This window comes from Prunus avium, chromosome 1, assembly GCF_965620075.1.
Source record: "Prunus avium chromosome 1, drPruAviu1.hap1.1, whole genome shotgun sequence".
NCBI classification, from domain to species: Eukaryota; Viridiplantae; Streptophyta; class Magnoliopsida; order Rosales; family Rosaceae; genus Prunus; species Prunus avium.
Genome location: NC_142284.1, coordinates 61,263,939 through 61,286,572, shown reverse-complemented (window position 1 = coordinate 61,286,572; position 22,634 = coordinate 61,263,939). Strand labels below are relative to the sequence as shown.

General features: G+C 36.2%; 1 protein-coding gene across 1 annotated transcript; it reads left to right on the top strand.

Annotated features, from left to right (window-relative positions):
* Positions 1–4,061: 4,061 nt before the first annotated feature.
* Positions 4,062–20,836, top strand: NRPA2 (nuclear RNA polymerase A2). The gene is made up of 27 exons (XM_021968982.2): positions 4,062–4,417; positions 4,613–4,692; positions 4,782–4,901; positions 5,674–5,750; positions 5,904–5,967; positions 6,139–6,209; positions 9,184–9,261; positions 9,344–9,389; positions 10,598–10,796; positions 10,880–10,935; positions 11,059–11,132; positions 11,261–11,378; positions 12,256–12,343; positions 12,537–12,652; positions 13,828–13,955; positions 14,069–14,148; positions 14,866–15,107; positions 15,211–15,375; positions 15,474–15,638; positions 15,774–15,848; positions 16,500–16,603; positions 16,699–16,774; positions 17,330–17,452; positions 18,156–18,290; positions 18,969–19,181; positions 19,813–20,064; positions 20,176–20,836. Exons 1-27 carry the CDS (start codon positions 4,216–4,218, stop codon positions 20,581–20,583), a joined length of 3,555 nt encoding a protein of 1,184 aa, XP_021824674.2. The 5' UTR covers positions 4,062–4,215; the 3' UTR covers positions 20,584–20,836.
* Positions 20,837–22,634: the final 1,798 nt, after the last annotated feature.

Genomic DNA, 22,634 nt, shown 5'->3' with positions numbered 1-22,634 from the left:
TTCATCAAGCAATTCATACATACATAATAAGATCTACAAGATATCAAAATTTCCACTACCAGAAAAAAGAAAAACCCGGAAAACTTATTTCATTATAAGCTTACTTTTGATTATTCTTGGATGAAAAATTTAACAGAACTGACATGATATCAGGACATGAAGAGTCAAGTCCAATCTCACCTGAGGAAGGGAATTATTTCTTTTTTACTTTCTTTTTGGGGGAGAAACAGAAGGGAGTTGGCCAGCACGAACAAGACGAAACACAGAGAGAGAGAGAGAGAGAGAGGCTGAAGCGATATTGGCGGGAAATACATGGAAGCTATAGGTTCTTGGCTGCCTCTTTCCCATACAAAACGGTCACCTATTCAAACCGAAAATGGAGTAACTTTTACCTAGTTTTCAAAATCTCCTCCGTAGTTTTCAAAAATAATTCACCCTTTACCCAAAATAGATAGAAATCCGCTATTGATAGTTGCTAATTGACATTATAAAAAATAAGTAAATAGTGGAAATTAATTAGCCGTGGATCATCCAAGGAAGAAAGAAAAATTAAGGGGAGTTTATGGGAAAAAAACCTTGCAGAGCTTGATAGATTCTTATAAACTTCTATGGATTCTTATGGACTTTTGTTGTGTGGATTTCAGCTGCACCAAAATGGATTCAGTTGCATCCTCAACTTGTGATACTCGCAAGTGCACGAACCGTTGGTAGTTTAGCGTATGTAAGTGCGAGGTCGATTCCACAGGGATTGGTGATTGAATGATCCAATTTAGTTTCCCTACACAAAATAGAAATGAAAACAAAGAAATAAATAAAACAAGAAAAAGGAAATAAGTAACTCAAGCAAATAAGTTCCCAAGTTCAATTAGATTAATGGATTGATTCTAGCTAAAGTATGATTAAGCCATGGTGTGTGGTCATAACCTTGTGTTCCTAATTCCCTAATTTGATCATTTGTTGTCTAACCTAAAATTAAGCATTAGGAACCCATTAAGCATAGAAGAACATTTTAAACAACCAAGTATGTATCTAATCCCTGTTGTCGAATGTCCATACATACTCTTCCTATTCATAGTTCAATTCGAATTAAAGCATGGTGTATACTCTTAATTCAAACCAAGATAGCTAACATGCAAGCCTAAATGGTGATCAATCATTCAAACTAGCATATTAACTTATAAGCATAATGAATAAGAACAAAAACCATAATTGAAACTTGGAAACTAATTCAACTTGAAAACTTAAGAAAAGAATTTACATTGTGTTTGTACCATATCTGACCCTCCGCTCGTACAACGACACGTGGATCTCATAAACTCGCCCAAGCACCCAAGGCCTCGGACAATCGGCATAGGCTACTGATGATATTGTCTCAAAGCAGCAAAAGATCATTACAAGCCGGACACAGCCTACAATCGGTATCCCCTACCGATTCTGCAGAATCAACCTCGAAGCACCCGCCTGAAATATCTAAGGACTCGTGTCAACCTCATAGGGCCCTCCCACGAGTCCCACATCGAAAATGAGCACTAAGAGCATACTAAATGCCCTCTATAAATATGCCCCTCCCACTACAATACAGGGGTAAGACTTTTCAGCTTGACTTTTATACTTCTATATGGTCAACAGCAAGAGCTCTTAAAACAACAAACTTACTTCAGCATCGGAGGGTCTTAGGCTGGTTCCACACCGGTTCCATAGACCTTACGAATCTCGACTTCTTTCTATTCAGGATCAGCATCCAAGGACAGGAAGAATCGGCATCCAATACTCAATCGATCTCTCGATCGTCCATCCCATTTGTAAGTTGCACTCATCTCCATCTGTTCAGTTTTTAGTGCCAACACATTGCAAAGAAAAATAAACTACAACTAAGAAGCAAAAGGAAAGCTAGAATTGAGAACTAGAAAGCAAAATTAAGAGAATTTGAGGGAGAGAAGGGAAGGGAGCTCTAGAGAAGTGTTTGAGAGCTCCCCCCCTTGGGGTGTGTTTACAAGCTTAGAGAACTTCCCTATTTATAGGCCTAGGGGAAGTGAAAATCTGAATTCAATATGGCTAATGCATACAACACTTGTTTTATAAAATCTGAAATGGTTGATGCACTTGTATTAGAAAATCTAAATTGGGTGATGCACTTGTATTAGAAAATCTTGAATTGGTTGATGCACTTCACCAATAGATCCCACCAGCAGCGCTAGCTCATCTTCATGTCACCATGACCAAGCTTCCAACCAGAAATGATAGCTCATACCTAGCTCACCATGACCAAGCATCCAACCAGCACATGCTGAGGTCAGCATGACCAGCAACTTCAAGGGCTTACAACTTGGGCTTCTCTTAATCAAATTAGGACTTTAAGCACTCAAAATTGAAGTTCAGAATGTCTTCTTTCCAGCCATATGTTATTTGGGCCAATCCAAGGTCGGAGGAAGAAGTTAAGGCCGAAACAAATTGCTAACTCATTTTCCGCGCTGATAAGATCCATCCTGAGCATGGTTCTGTGTTTGCTAGGTAACGGACTCCAGATTTATCCAATGAGGCTGAATTTTGGATATGTTATAGTACACACCAATTGGAACAACTTTCATGAAGAATGTGGCCTCATTCGAGCTATGTAGGTTGTTGAAACAATGCTTGCAATATGACCTACGGAACTGGACTGGCAGGGGGCTGTAGCCAAAATGAGTTTGTCTTTAAGCTCTTCATCCATTCATCCAAATTAGGCCTTAACATGCTTGAATTGCATGAATTATGCTCTCTTAAGCCATCATTATTACCTAAAGCTCAATGAACTGAAAGATAAACACAAAAAGGATTAAAAGCACAAGTTTAACTCAAAAACATAACCAAATCATAAGTTAAAAGGGTACAAAATGATATGTAATTTATGCACCGATCAACTTTCTAGGGGTCCATTCTATGAAAAATCACTCATATATTATTGAAAAAATAAAAAGAAAATGATCATATTTGTGAAAATTCTATATATAATACGTGAATTTTGTGTGTATTATTGAAGATTTTGTAAAAAACACGTGAATTTATTAATAAATAAAAAAACCTGCTTAGCCTCTAGGCAGCAGATTATTATTATTTTTTAATTTTTAAATAGTATAGTTGCACAGCAATACTATTAATTTTTTTTTAAAAAAAAAACCCCCCTTAGTATAGCCGTGCGGCTATACTATTTATTTTTTTTTAAAATCCCTAATATAGCCGTACATCTGTACTTTTTTTTATTAAAAAATTAAATTTAAAAAAAGACACGCCTAATAGCGCTAGGCGCTGATTTTTTTTATTTAAATTTTTTAAAAGAGTATCCGCGTGGCTATACTAGAGTCTTAATTTCTCACTTTACACTCTGAAACCGAAATTTTCTCACTTAACTCTCTGGAACTGAAAAGTTCAGCCAATATATAATATTTTAATAGGATTTATATAAATAATTTAATATATATTGTTTTTATTCAATAATATGTGAAAATTATGCGTATAATACATGAATTTTGTGTGTATTATTGAAAATTTTGTAAATGACACGTATATTAAACATGAAAATAAGTGCATGAAAATGGAAGTATTAATGAAAAATTCGTACGTACGTGTATGATACAGATATTAAACGGAGAAATGTTAAATTCTTTATATAGATAATAACTCTCGAAAAGTAAAAAATCTAAAAGGGACAATAGAGACTCGTGTAATAGCCAAATAGTAATGGATAATCCTCTAAACTACTCTTATCGATAATGTGATGTATATAAATTGTAAACTTTGGAAAATATAGTGATCAATTTGGTTAAATTTTCTTTTTCAACAACCAAATTGAATTTTTGTGTAAAACCCACTGACCAATAGTGTATTTAACCCTCCCAACAGAAAAAATATAAATCTATTTAACCCTTACCTCAACCCCCGCACAAAATCCCCCTCATTATAGCCCAGCTGCAGCAATACTACTCGTGAAACGTTGGGCTAACAGAAAAGCCCAACTCGACCAGACAATGACAAACCAACACAGCAACCCAAAAACTACAAAACCCTAATAAAACCCTAAAAACGCTAAGAAAACCTCTGCGACTGCAATTTTACACTTCCGAGGAACACCGAGAAGGACTTAAACAAAAAACACAAAACAAGAGAAAAAAAAAATCCAGCTTCTTTCTTCAGTTGTTCACTGAACAGAGCTAACGAACAGCACAGAACAGAATCAGAATGACGTCGAAGAGAGAAGAGAAGATGAAGAAGATGTTTGGGAAGCCATCGGCTGAGTCGGAGGACTACGCGGCGGTGCGTGAGCTCTTCAGGCACCACATAGAGTCATTCGATCACTTTGTCACAACTGGTCTTGAGACTATGCTCAATAAAATCAAGCCTATCGAAGTGGTCGACTCTTCCACCGGAACAAGCCTTGCAAATATCCTTTCTTTTTTCTTTTTTCTTTTTAATTTTATTATTTACCTTCTATTTTCCATTTGTTTTGTTTGCAGGCTAGTAGCTTTTAATCTTTCGTTGGATTGAATTCATGGAAATTACATGTGATTTTGTTCAAAGCTAATCATTGCATTGTTAGACTGAAAGGAATGGCGTTTATTCTTGACTCATATCTTACTTTGGTTTGGCAAACCTTTTTTATTCCCACCTCAAAAGGAAGAATCAAAAACTGCCCGTGGAAAGCTGCTTCCTTTCGAAGTAAGTGTCAAACACTCATATATGTATATGTGTATGAATGTATGATTCAGTACATTATAGGCATTAATGGGTTGTGGTTGTTTAAACAGTGTAGACAGGCTAAACTTTCCTACACAGGGAAATTCATGGCAGATGTTTACTTTAAGTATAATGACGGACCCGCTATAAGAGAGAATTTCAATTTTGGGCAGCTTCCCATCATGCTAATGGTCGGTATTCTCGTATTTTGATCCTTAACTTTACGAAGTCTTTTATTTTGTTTTGTTTGTATGATTAGTTAATGATGTATGTATTCATATTCCTGAGTGGTTTTCGGAATATTTGATCATGCAGTTAAGCAAGGTGCTAGATTCAAATATGACAAATTAAATGTAGATGTGAAACATTTAAGCAATTTATGTCTTGCATGCTAATACTCATATGGTGTCAAGCCCACTTCACTACTTGTACACCTCCTTCAATAATTGTACATCAGTTACATATTTCTTTGAGCATATTCAAAAATGTATGCCCTTCTGTCTATATAAATCTTGTATATATTTTTGTCTGAAGTCCATGCCAAAATCTTGGAGATTACTAATCTGTTTCTTATCATTTATTTATCATAAGATGTTTCTTGTCATTTCACCTAAAAATTGGTATGAAGTTATGCATCACTTTGTGATTTTAGTCCACTTGGTTGTTGAGACATGCTAAGTGTTCATATGGTGCATCTGATCCGAATTGCCTTCTGGTCTGCTGGCTTCTCTTCCCGTTTAAGAATAAGCATTGAGGGTGCCTTTGGGGGTTAAATCTCCTCTAATTGGTACTTATAGAAAATGTTTATAGTTTTAAGGGCAGGGCTAGTGATATTAGGGGATTCAAAAGAGCAAGATGGCCAAAATTGGATATTTGGTGAACCCTGCTATAAATGTTAACCAAAATGTTTTGTGGAGTCTTCTGTTTTAGTCTTGTTCTTGATGGATGGTTTGTAAAGTGCAGTCAAAGCTTTGCCACTTAAGAGGTGCTAATCCCGAAAAGCTAGTTTCTTGCAAAGAAGAGTCATCAGAAATGGGTGGGTGAGTATTTTGATTTCTCTTTTTCATATCATGTCATCATGTGAGATGTCTTTACTAGCTGCACTGTCTGTTTTTATTTTGATTTCGGTTCATTTTCTCCGTTTTTATTTATTTTTTATTTTTTTATAACTGTTTGTTTTTGTCGTGCTATAGTTACTTTGTGTTAAATGGGCTCGAGAGAGTTGTTCGGCTTGTCATATTGCCAAAGCGGAATTATGTAAGTGAAGGCTGCTCCTCTTTGTGTATCCCACAATTACTTCTTTAGAGAAATAGAAAAATATTATGATATTGGCAAGTACCTTACTGAGAGTTTTTTTTATGGATTTTCAAAGATAGTTCTGGGGGAGGATATTAACTTGCTTCATGCGATTGTCTTTTTGTCTTCCAGCCAACGAGTATGGTGCGAAATTCATTTCGTGATCGAAAGGAAGGATATACTGATAAGGCAGTTGTAATAAGGTTGGTTCTCTCTTTAAATTCCACACATATGTGCGTTTATAATAAAGTTGTTTTGACGCATTCTGTTATAACTCATTTACTGGTATTAGTAATAATAATGTTAGTCCTAGTTTATGAAATGTCATATGTTTTTTTTCTTCTTTTAATAAGAAAAAGAAACTTTTGTTAATCACAGATTTAAACTATACAATCAATGGACAAGTTCATGAAAACAAAACAGAACGGAAATAGATCTGCATCAAATTCAAAACTAAATAGGAAAGAAAGTGGTTTAACTGGTATCTGCCGTCCAGTCTAACAAAGTGGCAGCAAAGGTAACGCCCTTGGAAAAACATTAGAAATAGGGGCCCAAAGAGACAGCCAGAAAATCACGTCACCTTTTGGTTGGGGTCCACCCTGGGGGTTAGACTGCTTGGGTTATATTATAGTCTCCGAGACTGTTGACGGAGGTTCAAAGTGACAGACAGAACCCTTGTAATCCTTGAAAATTCTTCTGTTGCTCTTCATCTGGAGAATCCTTATGATGGGAAGCACCCTTTTGTTGCACAGAACAATGATGAAAGACATGATTGACTCTCCCCCATTTTGCTACACGTAGCACACCAGCTTGGAGTTGGAGACAGCACACACTTGGTCTTCTCTTCTAATTTATATGTGCGGCCAGGCATGCCAAAACTGTGGCATTTGGGGGAAATTTTGCCTTCCATATCAAACCCGTTGGATAAAAATTGAGACCATCGTCATCTCCACAAAGATATCTAAAAAAACATTTACAAGAGAAGTGTAGATCCAACTCTCCAAGCCCTTGAATCTGGTCTTGTGGTCGTCAAATGAACCCTTTCCATAAAGTGAAATGATGAAGCCAACTTCTCCACCTCTTAATCATTTAAATTTCTTGTGAATGCCAGATTCAAGCACAATGGACTATTCATCTTTTTGATTGTGATAAGTCCCCTGGTATGGATGGTTTGTTGAAGGTTCTTAGTATTGGGAGGTTCTTAAGGCTGATTTGGTGAAGGTTTTTCAGTAGTTCTTTCACAACCGGGTTGTCAATGCCTTGCACTAACCAAACCTCTATCTGCTTGATTTATGAGAAGACCCATCCTTTGAAGGTAAGGACTGCTGCCCTGTAAGTTGATCACTAGCTTGTACAAGATTATTGTAAAGTGCTATCTAGGAGATTGAGGGAGTGCTTGGAGGAGACTATTTCCAAATCCCAAGGAGCTTTGGTTAGAGATTTCTTTTCTACTTTGGCTCAGTTGTCAATGAAGTTGTGTAGGACTTTCAAGTTAGAAAGAAGGAAGGAGTTGCTTTTAAGATGATTTTTGAGAAATCTTGTTACCATGTGGATTGGGCCTTCCTCGATCATGTGCTGGAGATGAAAGGGTTTTGGTAGTAGGTGGAGGAAGTGGCTGAGTGGTTGCTTGGCTTCTGTTAGTTTCTCTGTTATTATCAATAGGAGGCCTAAGTGTAGTTTGGGTTGGTGCCTCTAGGGCTTTGGGACAGGGTGATCCTGCTGTCCAGCGGCTGTAAAAGTGCCAGATCACCGTGGAAAATAGATTTCCAGAAATAAACAACAGAAAAATAGGGATAGAAGTTGGAATGGAAATTAGTGAGTTCTATGAAATGAGACCCAATCCAAGCATCCACTGGATTTTTAATCATTGCACTTAATGAGGACATAAAATATTTAACTTAATGAAGAACAATAACAAAATTAATACGATAATAGTCATTTGGTAGAATACTGGAAAACTAAATTTACTGTATATTTATTTGTACCTGAATTATGACCTAAACTATAATTTGTCTCAATTGGGTACTTCAATTTTTATTTCTTTTTTGTCTGATAAGTTCTGAATCAAACTTTAAAAACACGTAACAGATCTGATGGAAATTGTGTCTTTCTCCTCATTATCATTGAGGACATAGATGACACACACTATGCAAGTGCCAAAATTGCCCATGAGATAATATTCAGAAACATTTAAGTTGGTACATAGACAAAAATTAGGTTAGGGATTAGTTGGGACAAATTAAAGTTCAGGTTATGGAATGAGACATGGGTTAAAGTTTTGGTACCAAACTTGAAAAGAAAACCCCCTTAAGTCTTACCGATGTAGTATCAAAATGCTAAAATCATTTATTAAAAGTTAGCTTAACTGTACTTAACTCTTACTAAGGTATTATAACAGAGGAGGAAACCATATTGGAGCCTTTCTCCTGTGGTGTAATGTGCAAAGGAGATGTTGAATCTTTGAGTCATTTAATGCTCCATTCTCAGTGGGGGCATTCTTTGTGGATAAGGCTATTTAGGGAGTTCAGATTGAATTGGGCAGCCCAGAACCTTGTAATCCATTACTTTGTGAGAAACCTAAGTTTTTTGGAGGGTGGACAATTGCATGGTGCTTGGAAGATGTGATGTGTTGGCAATATTTGGGTTGTTTGGAAGGAGAGATAGGAATTTTTTTTAAGGGTGTTAGGGGGAGGATGTGGATCATTTGTGGACAAATTTCGTTTCTGGACATCTTTATGGACTTCAGTTTCCTATGATTTTAAGGATTGGTGGTCTGGTCATGAATTTTTGTTTTTGTTTTGTTCTCTTTGGTTTTTGCTTTGCTGTTTTAGTTGCGTATAGTTTAGGAAACACCGTGCCCCCATTGTTGTATTTTCCTTTTTCTATTTTATGAAATGGGGTAGCAGATTATGTTGTTGTCTATGCATGCAAGCATAATTTAATATACATTGGCATGATGAAAAATTTATATTAAACTCTGATTGGTTTATAATTAGATTGGATATATCAAATTCATATTCAATTTGACAAGTGGAACGATGGATGCAGACTCAAATTGAATATATGGATTTGAACTGCCATCCTTAGTTGTAAGGAACAATGGTTTGCAGTTGCAGCTTCCTTTTGGAAAAAGTTGTGCAGTTTATTATTTTGATTCTACTTTTACTGTCATTCCAGGTGTGCAAGAGAAGATCAATCTTCAGTAACAGTCAAATTGTACTACCTTCGTAATGATAGTGCAAGACTTGGATTTTGGTAAGCGGGTTAGAGAAGAATTTTGGTTTTGCTATATTGAGCCGCAACTAAGTGTATATATTATATAATTTGAACTTTGCAGGATACAAGGGAGGGAATACTTGCTTCCTGTGGGTCTTGTCTTAAAGGTGCTTTTGATGATACTGTTACAGATATTTTTATTTTTTACTTTTGGTGAAGTTCTTCTCAATCACTTGCATATCTTGTAATTTTTTACTAGTTGTATTGGATAGCATCATTGTGTTTGCTATATCTTTTGCATTACTATCTATTGTCATGCCCCAGACTGAAGACTCTTAGTTATGGTTTTATTTTATTTTATAAGAAACAACAATTATATTAAAAAACCAATATGTACAAATGGTGAACAAGAAATTCACCAAAAATGCAACAGCCAGAATCTTAAAACTAAGACACCTCACTCCCACATTGCACCTGAAACAAATGTCCCTACAATACTGCTTTCCAATCCTAATAGATAAAATAAAGGGTAAACTCCCTAAATTCTGATAAAGTACATGCCCACAAGGGTGCCCAAACCGAATCTGATCCCATAACTGATCTATCTCATCATCCTTAACATTATCAAAAACTCCCCTATTCCTTTCCACCCTACACTACCCAAAAAAAAAAAAAAAAAGCTAATGTAGCACATCTTCCCAGAACTTCTCCCTGTTTCTTTCCTCCAAAAAAAATTAAACCTCTCTCCAAGCAATGCAGTACATGAAACATGGTTCCCCCACGATAAAACTGCCTCCCTAAACAGCGGAGCCCATAAATGTGAGGCTACTGGGTATAAAAGAAATTAATGATCCATACTCTCAGTAGCATACCTGCACATAACACACCAGTTGGGAGAAAATAAAATATCTATGTGTTTTAACTTTTGTTTTGATATCTCTCTCTCTCTCTCTCTCTCTCTCTCTCTCTCTCTATACTTTAATTGTAGTGGTTCCAAATGTAATGAGACTGAGATAAAAACAATAGTAATGAGATTGTATTTGCAAGAAGATTTATATTTTGTATGGATAGAGGTGAATCTTTTATGCAGACTTGGCTAGTTTGACAAAAATGCCTTCCTTGTCTTATTAGTTATAAAAAGCAAAGAACTTCAGGTATTTTATTATTAATTCTTGTTGATGAATTACAAATTTTCCGGTCTTGTTTATGGCTTCATGATAACAAAGAGAACTTTTTAATTGTGATCATTTTATACTATATATTAGGGATATTTAATTCCTTGACACATTTATTAATACATCATCTGTGATAACATATTTGGAGTGTTGTGGTGTAATAGATATTCTTTGCTAACTCGCCTGATTGTTCTTAACAGGCTCTTATTGACACTACTGATCACGAAATTTATAAAAATTTGACATGTTGCTATGTTGAGAAAGATGAGAGTTGCGATGTCAATAAATATGAGAAAGGAAAGGGTAATGTTGGCACTCAGCTTGTGGGTGAGCGGGCACACATTATTCTAGATGAAGTGAGAGACTTTATCACTCGCCGTCAATGTCTAGAGCACATTGGTACTTACTATTGTCTTATCATGGCCTTTCAGATTTGATTTATAATATTAGTTATTTTTACTGATCCCTTTTATCATAATCAGGAGGGCACTTCCGACCTCTTATGCGTGGACTGGAGGATGAAAGTGATCTTTCTGTTGTAAGTACTGTTCTGCAAACTTTGCCTCTCCTTTTGGTCCAAAGGAATTGGGGAAAAGAAAACTACTTTACTGGTGGCGTGGTTTGTTTGGCAGCTTATTTCTGCTAACTGTTCAATATGTAGGTTGGAGAAGCTGTTCTAGAGGACTACATATTTGTTCACCTTGATAAAGGTTTTGACAAATTCAATCTGCTCATGTTGGTTTCTCTCTCTCTCTCTCTCTCTCTCTCTCTGTGTATATAGATCCATGTACAGTTTTGATCACGAAAAATGTATTTCTTCTCCGCTGGTTTTGTGCATCACTTCTCACATTTTGTATCTCTAGATTTATGGTGCAGAAGCTTTTTTCTCTTATGGATCAGACATCCTTGCCAGACAATCCAGATGCCTTGCAAAATCATGAAGTCTTACTCCCTGGTCACTTGATTACCATATATCTCAAGGTAGAAAATTAAATTGTCATTTTTCAGAGATTACTTTTTGTGTGTGGAAGCTTTTGTGGTAGTTTGTATAGTGCCAATCCCTGGTAAAAGCAAAACTGTTTGGATGCCTGGTGTGCACACCAGGATGTCAAGGTTTTCTGCTAGTGTAAGTGTGCAGAGCATTGTTGTGTAATGAATTATTTTTTTGAAGCATGTCTAGGGTGTGGGAATATGTATGTGTTTAGTAAAGTAGTATGTTTCTAAATAGCATCTTTTGATATGCTTATTTAATATGTAGCAATTTAGTGGTTAATACTAAAATAAAATTGTTTTCCTGGTTAAGGCTAATCCATCCCTGCCAAATGACTTTTAGTTGGGAGTTAAAAATATTGCGATTGAGGCATGATCAAATCCAAAGATTCATCCATTTGATATCCTTAAGTTCTTGACCAGTTATTTATCTGTAAGTAGTTTTTTGAGTTATTATGGGACGGGGATTCTTGCTTTTGTTTGGATGCCGCTGCTTTTTGGGGTTCACGTAGCTGACAATATATTACTCTTACCATATTCTTTCATACCGAATGGAAGGTAGGACTACATGGTACAATACCGGTGGATATTACATTTCTACGAACAAATGCCGCCATAGCTGTCTTGATGTTGTAAAGCCATTCCTGTCTTCTCACTTTTGTTTTTTCTTACTACTAGAACATAGGTTTTTTGGCCCCATTATTGCGAACAATATTTATTTGGGAGCAAATTATCTTTCGTTTAATGATTTTGATTGGATTTAGTGACATGTCCATCTTTCTAATACTAAGATCTGATTATTAATAGATTACAGTTTATTTGTCTTTGAGTTCAGGTTTTATTCACTTACCGTTTATCATGTTTCTAGGAAAAACTAGAAGATTGGTTGCAAAGGGCCAAAAAACTTCTTCAAGATCAGATCAACAACAAAAGCAAGACTTTTGATTTTTGCAGCTGTAGGTGTTTTCTTTCTTATATTGAAAATTTTGTTTAAAATTATTCTTAAATTATTCCTGTTCCTCTCTCTTTTCAGCTGTGTGTTACACAACTTGCACTTGCTCTAATATGCTTTTTTAGATATCTTCTATAAATCAAGATATGTGCATTCTTTTTCTCTCATGAATTAACACTTGCATCCTGTTAATGCAGTAGTAAATGTAAAGAAGGTTTTGGATAAAAATCCTTCAAAGCACATCAGTTTAGCTGTTGAAAATATGTTGAAAACCGGAAGGCTTGTTACGCAATCAGGTCTAGATTTGCAGCAGGTATGGGCTTTTTGGTTATATGCTTTAACTTTTCCTTGTCATACATTTGTACTAAATTCATTCCCTTCCGCTTTTCTCATATCAGCATCTTTTTGACATATTGAATTAATTCTTCTTTAAACCAGCTAAGTAATATGTTGATTATACAAGCTCATGGTTCATAGGATGTTCTGAATTATTTTTTAATGATAAGTTGTGTTATCATCAAACTTCAAATTAGTAGGGTATATTTAATGCTTGAAATGCACCAATTTTTAATCATGTTGGCGGTTGTCCAACTAATGATCAGAAAATTTAAGACTTGGAATGCTAATATTTGTTTGGATTTTCCTTATCCAAGCAAACAGCATTGTTTGAATAATGGTTGTGATAAACAATTGCGTTCTTCTGTATTACAAACAGCCACCCAACTGATTGATAGCCAGGTTAAATTTGTATGATATTGAGGCCATGCTTTGACTTTGACGTATGGCACTTGTTAGACTGGGCGCTTTCCACTACCCCCGTGCTAGGGTGCAGCTTCCTAGGTTGGCAATTGATTTGATTATAAGACATGAGGCTTTTATGTTGAGGATGGTCTTCATGGAGCGATGACCACCATTCATTGTTTATTCCTAGAGCTGTTCCTGATGGTAAATATCATCAAGATTATATGGTTTTGACCCATCTAATTAGAGTTCGTTATAAAAAACTTCCATTTATAAATTGACTACAAAAGAAAATAAAAGCTTTATACATACGATGATAGACTGTTGGTTATTATAGAGTAAAAGCTTGGGTATTGTTGAAAGAAAATTGAGACAAAGTAAGAGGGAAAGTCTGTATATTGCATCTCAATGGAGTACAATACAGTTCTTTATATAGAGCAACGATGCGTAAATATGTCCTAAACTTGTGACCTGAAGTAATCTGTTATTCCAAACAATCACTATGTTAATTTGAAGCTGGATGGGAGGAAAATGGGTGTATTTCCAGGGAGTAGATTTTGAAGAGAATAGTCTTAAAAAGGTCCTTGAACATTTATGTTTACGCTCTTGCATCACATCAGTGCGACAAAGAGATGGGCAAGATAGAGGGAGACAAAGAAGAGATGGAGAAAAATATTATTGCACATATAATATCACGCTATCTCTATAAAATTTGAAGACTCATTTATTTTCTGTGTTGTTTCTTAGAGGGCAGGCTTAACGGTTCAGGCAGAGAGGCTTAATTATTTGCGTTACTTATCTCATTTTCGTGCCGTCCATCGAGGAGCTTCATTTGCTGGACTTCGCACCACAAGCGTGCGGAAATTGCTACCTGAGTATGTATTTTCTTGCGAGGTTATTCAGGATCTGACATGTTGACTCCATTACTAAAATTGGGTTCAATCACGTTAAATATGTATATATATTTGTTTGTTTTTTTTTTTTACAGATCTTGGGGTTTTCTTTGCCCGGTGCATACACCTGATGGAGAGCCGTGTGGCTTGTTGAACCATATGACTTCCACTTGTAGTAAGTACATATTTGGCCCTTTTCTTTCTGGGATGTATTTAATTTTCTTTTAAAATTTGGTAACTAACGTTTAAATTTATATTATTTATCAAATGGATGATCATGGACTAAAGTTATAAAGTGAAGAAGATCAATTCTTTACTCACATTTTCTTAAATATCAACTTAGTAGTCGTATTTATGTCACACATATAAGGAATGAAAAGGGAAAAAAATTGATGGAATAAGGAGCATTAGTTTCGCTTATTGTGATCAGATATATTTTCTAGTTAGCACTTGAGGCCTGGTATGAATGCCAACTCAAGAGTAACTTATTTTCTCAACTGACATGGAAGACCATTTTTAAGTTTATGAACTGATTAAAGCTTAAGCCCTATGTTGACCCTGAAGAACTGAAGAAGCCTCAAGGATATCGACAGACATAGGGCAGCTTTATGGGCATCGATTTTGGATGATTTTAAGGATTTCTTCTATAATGTTGGATTTGTGGGTCCTTATCTACTCTTTGTAAAGCTTTCCTACTTTAATAAAATTCTGTTTCTTTTTCCCAAAAACAAAAAACTGAGTAATATCATACTTAGAAGCTACAAAACTATTTTTCTTCATGTCATGTGGATGTTTATTAGTTCTTTGCCTGTTATATTCCCAATTTATTGTTTATTGCCACACTCGTCTTGGATGCAACACCCAATAACTGATTCCATCTTATTTATGACAGGAATTACATCCTACTTTGATGCACAAGGAAATATTAGAAACTTCTTGAATATCCGAGAGTCTATTCTCACTGTTCTGAGTGAGCTTCAAATGATATCTTCAGTGCCAAAGCTGGTTCAAGCTGGTCCTCCTGCAAATCTTTCTGTTCTTTTAGATGGCTGTGTTGTTGGTTCTATATCTTCCAAAGTAATTGAGAAAGTTGTGGCTCAGTTAAGGAGGCTGAAAGTGTCAGCTTCTTCAGTGGTTTGTTTTTTCCCTTCATTTATTTTTGTTTACTACTTTTTTCAGCCTTGATTTTCGTTGTAATCTCAGTCCCTGATCTTATTGCTGAAATGATATATCTCAGATTCCTGATGATCTAGAAGTGGGATATGTACCCTTAAGCTCGCGTGGGGCCTATCCTGGTCTGTACCTTTTCACTTCTCCTTCTAGATTTGTTCGGCCAGTTAAGAATATTTCAATTCCTTCTGATGAAGGTCAAAATATTGAACTTATTGGGCCCTTTGAACAGGTATTTCCTGCCTTGATAACAATTATCTTGTACATTTCCTGATTGCTACAGCTAGGGCACCAATAGTATGACTAACTGGTTTCTATGTGCGACATTAGGTTTTCATGGAAATAAGATGTCCTGACGGTCGAGATGGTGGAAGGAAAGATGCTTTCCCTGCAACTCATGAAGAAATTCATCCAACGGGAATGCTTAGTGTCGTCGCTAGTCTTACACCCTGGTCAGATCATAATCAGAGCCCACGAAATATGTACCAGTGTCAGGTTCTTATTAGTTTTACCCTCTTGTCTGTCCTTGGTCATTGTTGAATGGAAGCTCTATGTTGTATAAAGCTCTTGCTATTTTTTGGAATCTGCTTACTCTCAATTTGTTACATTCTCTTTGTCTTTGAATTATAGATGGCAAAACAAACAATGGCCTTCTCTTTGCAAGCACTTTGCAATCGTGCAGATCAAAAGCTGTATCATCTTAAGGTTCTCCTTTTTATCTTGTTATTTCATTGTGTGTACAAAATCATATGAGATAATTTAAGTTACTGATTTCATATATGAACAGTTGGTCAGGGACTGCTCAGTGATTAATTGTCTCTTTTTTTTTTTTGGGGGGTCGAAACAGTGATTAATTGTCTTATCAATCTTATTATGTTCTCTTTTCGTGTTCACGCTACTAAATCTTTGACTGGTCCTGTACAATTTCTGCTTTATCCTGCCAATATTTCATTGTGGGGACTGTGAGTTAATATTGTTGTAGAAGTGGATCATAATTGTCTGTTCATCTATGGATGAATGTTGGTTCATGGTTAATATATTCTAGTGTGCGTACCTTTTTGTGCAAGGGAAGCATGTGACCAAACTTGTTGTAGAAGTGACAAATTGTCTTATTTAAATAAACTTCATTCACTAGTACATAGTTTCTGTCTTTTCATCCCTTGATGAATGTCGGTGCATGGTGAATGTTTTCTAGTCTCTGCACCTTCCTTGTGCAAGGGAGACATGCGCCCTTATAGAAGTGACAAATTCTCTTATTTAAATCGATTACTATTTTATAGTTATCGTCTGTTCATCAAGCTTTTTTAATGCTTTTTTTTTTCCCCTCACCCTGTTCATTGTCTTGGGCATTCTCAGACTCCTCAGTCTCCCATTGTACGTACAAGTGCATATAAGAAGTATTGCATTGATGAATATCCAACAGGCACAAATGCAATCGTTGCTGTACTGTCATATACTGGGTGAGAAATTTAGATATATAAAGCTTATTTGTAGTTATTTCTTTTCTTTTTTTACCATTTATTCGTTGCCTTTTTTTTTTCCTTATGACACCTAGGTATGATATGGAGGATGCCATGATTTTAAACAAGTCATCTGTGGATCGTGGAATGTTTCATGGACTAATTTATCAGGTTTTTTTTTCGGGCAGTATTATGATGCTACTATAAATAGTCTTTCTTCTTTGTTACTTAAAATGCCACTAGTAAAAGTTCCCTACAAGTGTATGCATTATGCTCTGCTTTTTATTAATTTGTTTTGAGGTGCCTCATGGGATCAGTATACTCTAGGTTTTGTTTTGGTCATGATATTAGTGGTTATATTCATGCTTAAATATCACTCAGCTAGTAAATTGGAGGCTAGACTTAAATTTTTAATTACTGTATTCATGTGTTAAGAAAAGGCAGAGCGTGACGAACTTTCATGTCTGATAAATTGGAGTATTAGAAAAATCCTGTATTCATGTGGCCCTATGCATTTCGTATATGTGCACTTATGGTTGTGCCCTATATTAACTGTTGAAAGTCATTTTTACAAGGCAATTTCAGGAATTTTATTAGAAGTTCCTTCTTATTCATCTGTTTTTTCTTTTTCTTTTTCTTGATACCAAGTCAATGTCTGTACTGATGGTTTTGGTTTTCTTGTTCTTTAACTTATACCCTTGCTCACCTAATAATGGTTTTTTTCAGACAGAAACAATTGACTTGTCTGATCAAAAGAGCAGGTCAGATAGATCACGGAAATTTTTTAGGAGAAGTAACCTCAATAAGAATTCCTCGATCGATTCAGATGGTCTTCCTTATGTTGGTCAGGTTAGCATTCGTTTCTGGAATTTTATTTTCTTCTGTGTGTTTCTTGTTCTGTATCATGTTGAACTCAGATAGTTGGGATCACCGAAAATAAGAGATGATATATATATACCGTTTACTCAATAATGTAGTTTGATGATCCAAAGCCATCATCCTTTAGATACCTCCTCAATTTTGATCCCTGAAAAAAAAAATTGACAAATTGGAAACTGTATAGAAAAACTCAGTCCATTGATAAAAATGAAATGGTTGTGATGGTAATTAAGTGGCCAAGTGATTTCCGGTTTTGCTGATAATATACACAAACATAAAACATAAATTTTCCCCTTGGATAATTGTTTGCTTAGGTTTTAGGTTTTAAATTTTGGGTTTTGGGTGGAGGAGCACACCTGATAGTTAAAAGAGAAAATCTAAGCTTGTACGGAAATTACTAAAGCAACTTTGTAGTGTAGGCAATAATAAAATGGAATAGATTGATAAAAACTTGGCAGCAGCCAGAAGCTACAAGGGTCGGTTGATCGGCCTCCTCTGCTTGGCGACTGGTGTTTGTGTCAAAACAAAATCCGGATGCTAACGTCCGGGTAATTGAATAATACTATATATGTAGTTGTATATGTGCACAGTTGGCTCCTGCAACTTAAGGTTCCTAAATATGTTCATATATGTATGTATGTCTATAGTGATCCTATTCTATGTGGAATTTCAGACAATAAAACCCAACGAAGAATTGTATAGCATTCATAATGAGGTGACAAATGAGTCAAGATCCATCAAACACAAAGGTTCAGAGCCTGTTATCGTTGACTATGTTGCTATTGATGGGAAGAAGCTTCTTCAGAAGGCAAGTGGACAACCTTTATTCTGATTCCTAATTTTGGTTCTTGGACACTGAATTTGAAAATTTTGAATATATTGAATTTTGCACCATTTTTTATGTGCGTAGTTGTGGCATTTAGTCTTTTGTCCACAATTCTGCACCATTTTTGCTCGCCACTACAGAAAAGAGAGTGAACTTACATTCATGTAGATTTTCATTATTTGGTTTGTGATTTAGATGACATTTCAAGTGTCAGTTTTCTTCCAGACTATTGTACTCCAGTCTTCAACCCGTGTGTAGTTGGAGAAAGTTGGTCTTTTCTATTATTTTTTATAATTTTTGTGTACCCAAACTGAGGAAAGACTCGCCCTCTCTACAGTTAGTTGTTTTGGCTTCATTTAATGTGATTGTTAAGAGCTTTACTTGCTTTGAAACAAATCTACCTGTTTATGCTTGGTCTTTATAACCAAATAAGCTGAGAGTAATTTGTTCCATATCGTTTCCTAATGTTTTCTGAAATATATCAAGCATCGCAGGTGACTTGAACATCCAACTTTAATATTTTTCATCTTGAATCTTCCTTGTTATCATGAGAACTATAGGTTAATGTTTGTTAAAAAGTTTATCCCAGATTTGCTCATTATACTATTCGTTTTCTATTTTTCCTGAATTGTATTGTTTTCTATTTTCTTTTTTGAGCAGGCGAGCATACGCTTTCGACACCCTAGAAACCCTGTCATTGGTGACAAATTTAGCAGCCGACATGGACAAAAGGGTGTTTGCTCCCAGTTGTGGCCTGATATTGATATGCCATTTTCTGGGGTTACAGGAATGCGTCCAGATCTTATCATCAATCCACATGCATTCCCCTCAAGGATGACAATAGCAATGCTCTTGGAATCAGTCGCTGCAAAGGTACTAGCACCTAAAGAATTCATTTTTATGATGTTAAAAGTTATTTTAAAAATGCACAGCCAGTGCACCCCTGTAGACAAAGCACAGATGTTCTTGTCTGTAGTGATTCGGACTGTTGTAAGGTAGCAGTGATAAGGTGCTTTAAAGGTAATTTGGGATTTGGTAATGTTCAAATAGGACTTTAGGAAAATGAATCTTGATTGGCATCAAGTTTCCGGAAAGGGAAATTCAGATAACAGGATTTTTGTGAATTTTCAGCGCAACGAACAATATATATATATATTTTGGGTTATAGTCTTAGTTTTGTTTTTGGGTCATAATAGAGTTTTGGTTTAGTAATTGTACGGGCATAAATTTACATTTTGATGTTTCTTGTTTCCTGTTTCTCTCATACATGATATGTAGGGTCGTTGTGGTAGATATTGTGAAGTGTGCTATTTTCTGATTTTGTGTAAGGCGGAAGCACCAAAAAAAATAGTTTTCCACTAACTGGTGATCAAAAGATCGAATTACTCTGAATTCATCTCGAGTCTACATTTTCTTCCTCTTGTATGCCATATTTTGGATTTGTTTTTCTTCATTAGAATATCAGAAGACGTCCTTTTATATGCTTGCATGTTTCTTGTCACAGGGAGGTAGCTTACATGGAAAATATGTTGATGCAACACCATTTGCTAATTCAAAGAATGTTAATGAAGATACTCCACAACAATCGAAAACACTTGTTGATGAACTTGGTGAAATGTTAAAGGTTAAAGGGTTTAACTACCATGGTACAGAGGTAATGTACAGCGGGGTCTATGGGACAGAACTCACATGTGAGATCTTTATGGGTCCTGTTTATTATCAACGCCTACGACATATGGTTTCAGACAAATATCAGGTAAGAAATCACCAACTCAGATTTTTAACCACATGAAGTTTTAATATTTTTTCAGAGTTCCGTTTTCAATTATTGGTTGCCTCACATGTGACACTCCAATTTGACATGCAGGTTCGTTCCACTGGAACGATAGACCAGATCACCCACCAGCCTATCAAGGGACGAAAACGAGGTGGTGGTATACGTTTTGGTGAAATGGAGCGAGACTCTATGCTTGCCCATGGGGCAGCATATCTGTTGCACGACAGGCTTCATACGTGTTCCGATTATCACATTGCTGATGTATGTTCTATATGTGGAAGCATCCTAACGACCTCATTTGTCAAGCCAGAAAGACGGGTTGGACGTGCGGTTAAGGGACTGCCACCCATAAGAGCCTCAAAGAAGGTCATTTGCCATGCTTGTCAGACGAGTAGAGGGATGGAGACAGTTGCAATGCCTTATGTCTTCAAATATTTAGCAGCTGAGTTAGCAGCTATGAACATAAAATTGACCCTCCAGCTAAATAATGCAGCGTGAGCTTGACCTCATGTTCCTCGAACGAGGATGTTCAATTGATGAAATGGATATAGCGGCCGAGACTCTTTGCACAATCTGTAGGTAATGGAGAGCTGAAAAGCTGTTTAGATATGGTTACAAAAATGATACGAGAATGTTGGAGAGTGGGGGAGGCTGCTTATATGTATTTATAAATGGCCAAGAGGGTTTTTGGCTCTCCATCATTTTTATGTACACTGAGATGAGTAAATCTTAAAAAATTTTGCTTCCCCTTTTCTTTGTTGGGTATGAAGGCCTGGAAAGAACATTTTCATGATGTAGTTCATTATCATTTTCCAATGCAGTCTTGGACAAAATTGATAACACATATTTGATGACCATAACTAAGATGAGAAAAAGAGAAACGGTACAGGTCAAAAGAGAAACCTGTGGGCATGGATCGGTTCGGGAGATAGCGCAAAGATAAAACTTCCAACATTTTTTTCTTAAAACTTCAGCCGTCATATAATTCGATTAATTAGTATGGGTCAATTTAATTGAGTGATTATAGAAAACTATGGTAGTATGGCCATGTGGTACAGCTTGTACACGTGTGATAATATAAGTGGAAATTTATTGATGCTATTCCCTTATAAGGAAGAGAGAAATAATATCGTCCATCCATATTATAATACGTGTACAAGATGTATCACATTAACTTACTATCGTAGTATTATATAATTTCCCTGATTGATATAAGCCAAACCACCGTCCAATTAAAGATTAAGTTGGGTCATCATTACATATTTTATATTATACAAGGAGGCTATGTTTTCCCCTAAAATAATTTAGTGTGGTCTACCTGATGTAGGATAGTGACGTAGAAAAATGGCTATTATTGGTCACAAGAAAATTGGTCAATACTGACCTTTTTCTTGTAGTGTTGGTCTCTCAGATAGTTTTCATAGTGTAGCTACTTCTTGTATTTACTTAATGTTTGATTTGTTTGGATTTTAGGGCTTTGATTTTATGGGCTTATGCATATGGGTTCCTCTCTCTATGTGCAGGTAATCTTTATCTGTAGTGGTTGTGTTTTCAGAAAAAATGTAAATTGGGTTTAGTTGCTTAGTGTGTTTTGTTTTCTGGTTTATGGTTTCTCATTTCAGTAATAATTTTCTAGTTTAATTTGTTGGTGGGTACTGGGTAGGCATTATGCTTTGGGTTGCTATGGTCATAGTAGAAAAAATTTGGTGGAGGTGGTTGTTGTTAACGAGTGTTTTAGCACGGGTAAAGGATATCCGGACAATCACACACATTACACAGATTTATAGTGGTTCACCCATGAATAGGGCTACGTCCACTGTAGATCTTGATGTTTATATTTCTCTATGAATGAGTATTACAGTATACATGGAGAGCCTGCTGGAGGTCTCTCATAAGTCTTGGCCATGGGAGTTTTGGCCTCCCCTCTGCAGGGGAGGTCTCTCATACTATATAGCCAGAAGAGGGGAGCCATGCGTGCCCTTTGTTTAATGCGCAGCATGGGCTGTTTACATGAGGCATAGGAAGGAGGTCCATCTTGGTGCTTGCGGCATGTGGGAGACCAACTTAAGTGGTCCCCTTGCTTAGGCATGTCAGGCCAGCTAGGAGGAGGCGTGGGCCTTTCTTTAAGCGCATGGGTTTCTTGCCTTGTCAGATGATAGGGTATATGAGACTTAACCCACGTGGGAGGCCACTATATTGGAGAAAGCACGTGAGGCCAATGATGGTATCAACAGAGTCCCCAAGTTTCTAGTTAAGAATGTGTTCTTGACTGGGAACTTTCAAGTCAACAGTTGGCCGAGCCGAGTAGTATCGGTGACGAGCCTTTGTAGGTCTCGGTTGGTGTATAAGCTGTAATGGAGTTTACTCATGTGATATCACATTATAACATTATGATGATGTATGTGATGATGACATGATGAGGGATGATGGCGTGGTGATGTTGTATGCTATGTTATGATGATGTTTTATGATGACTGTGTGGTATGACACACTATTTGTTAATTCGCGGAGGTAGATGTGTCATCTGCCACCTGAAGATGTATTTTTCC

Excerpts from the sequence above, each read along its gene's own strand:
- NRPA2 (XM_021968982.2), top strand. The coding sequence starts at position 4,216 with ATGACGTCGAAGAGAGAAGAGAAGATGAAGAAGATGTTTGGGAAGCCA. Across the intron at positions 4,693-4,781 it reads GAAAGCTGCTTCCTTTCGAA|TGTAGACAGGCTAAACTTTC; the intron begins GTAAGTGTCAAA and ends TTGTTTAAACAG. Across the intron at positions 13,956-14,068 it reads GTGCGGAAATTGCTACCTGA|ATCTTGGGGTTTTCTTTGCC; the intron begins GTATGTATTTTC and ends TTTTTTTTACAG.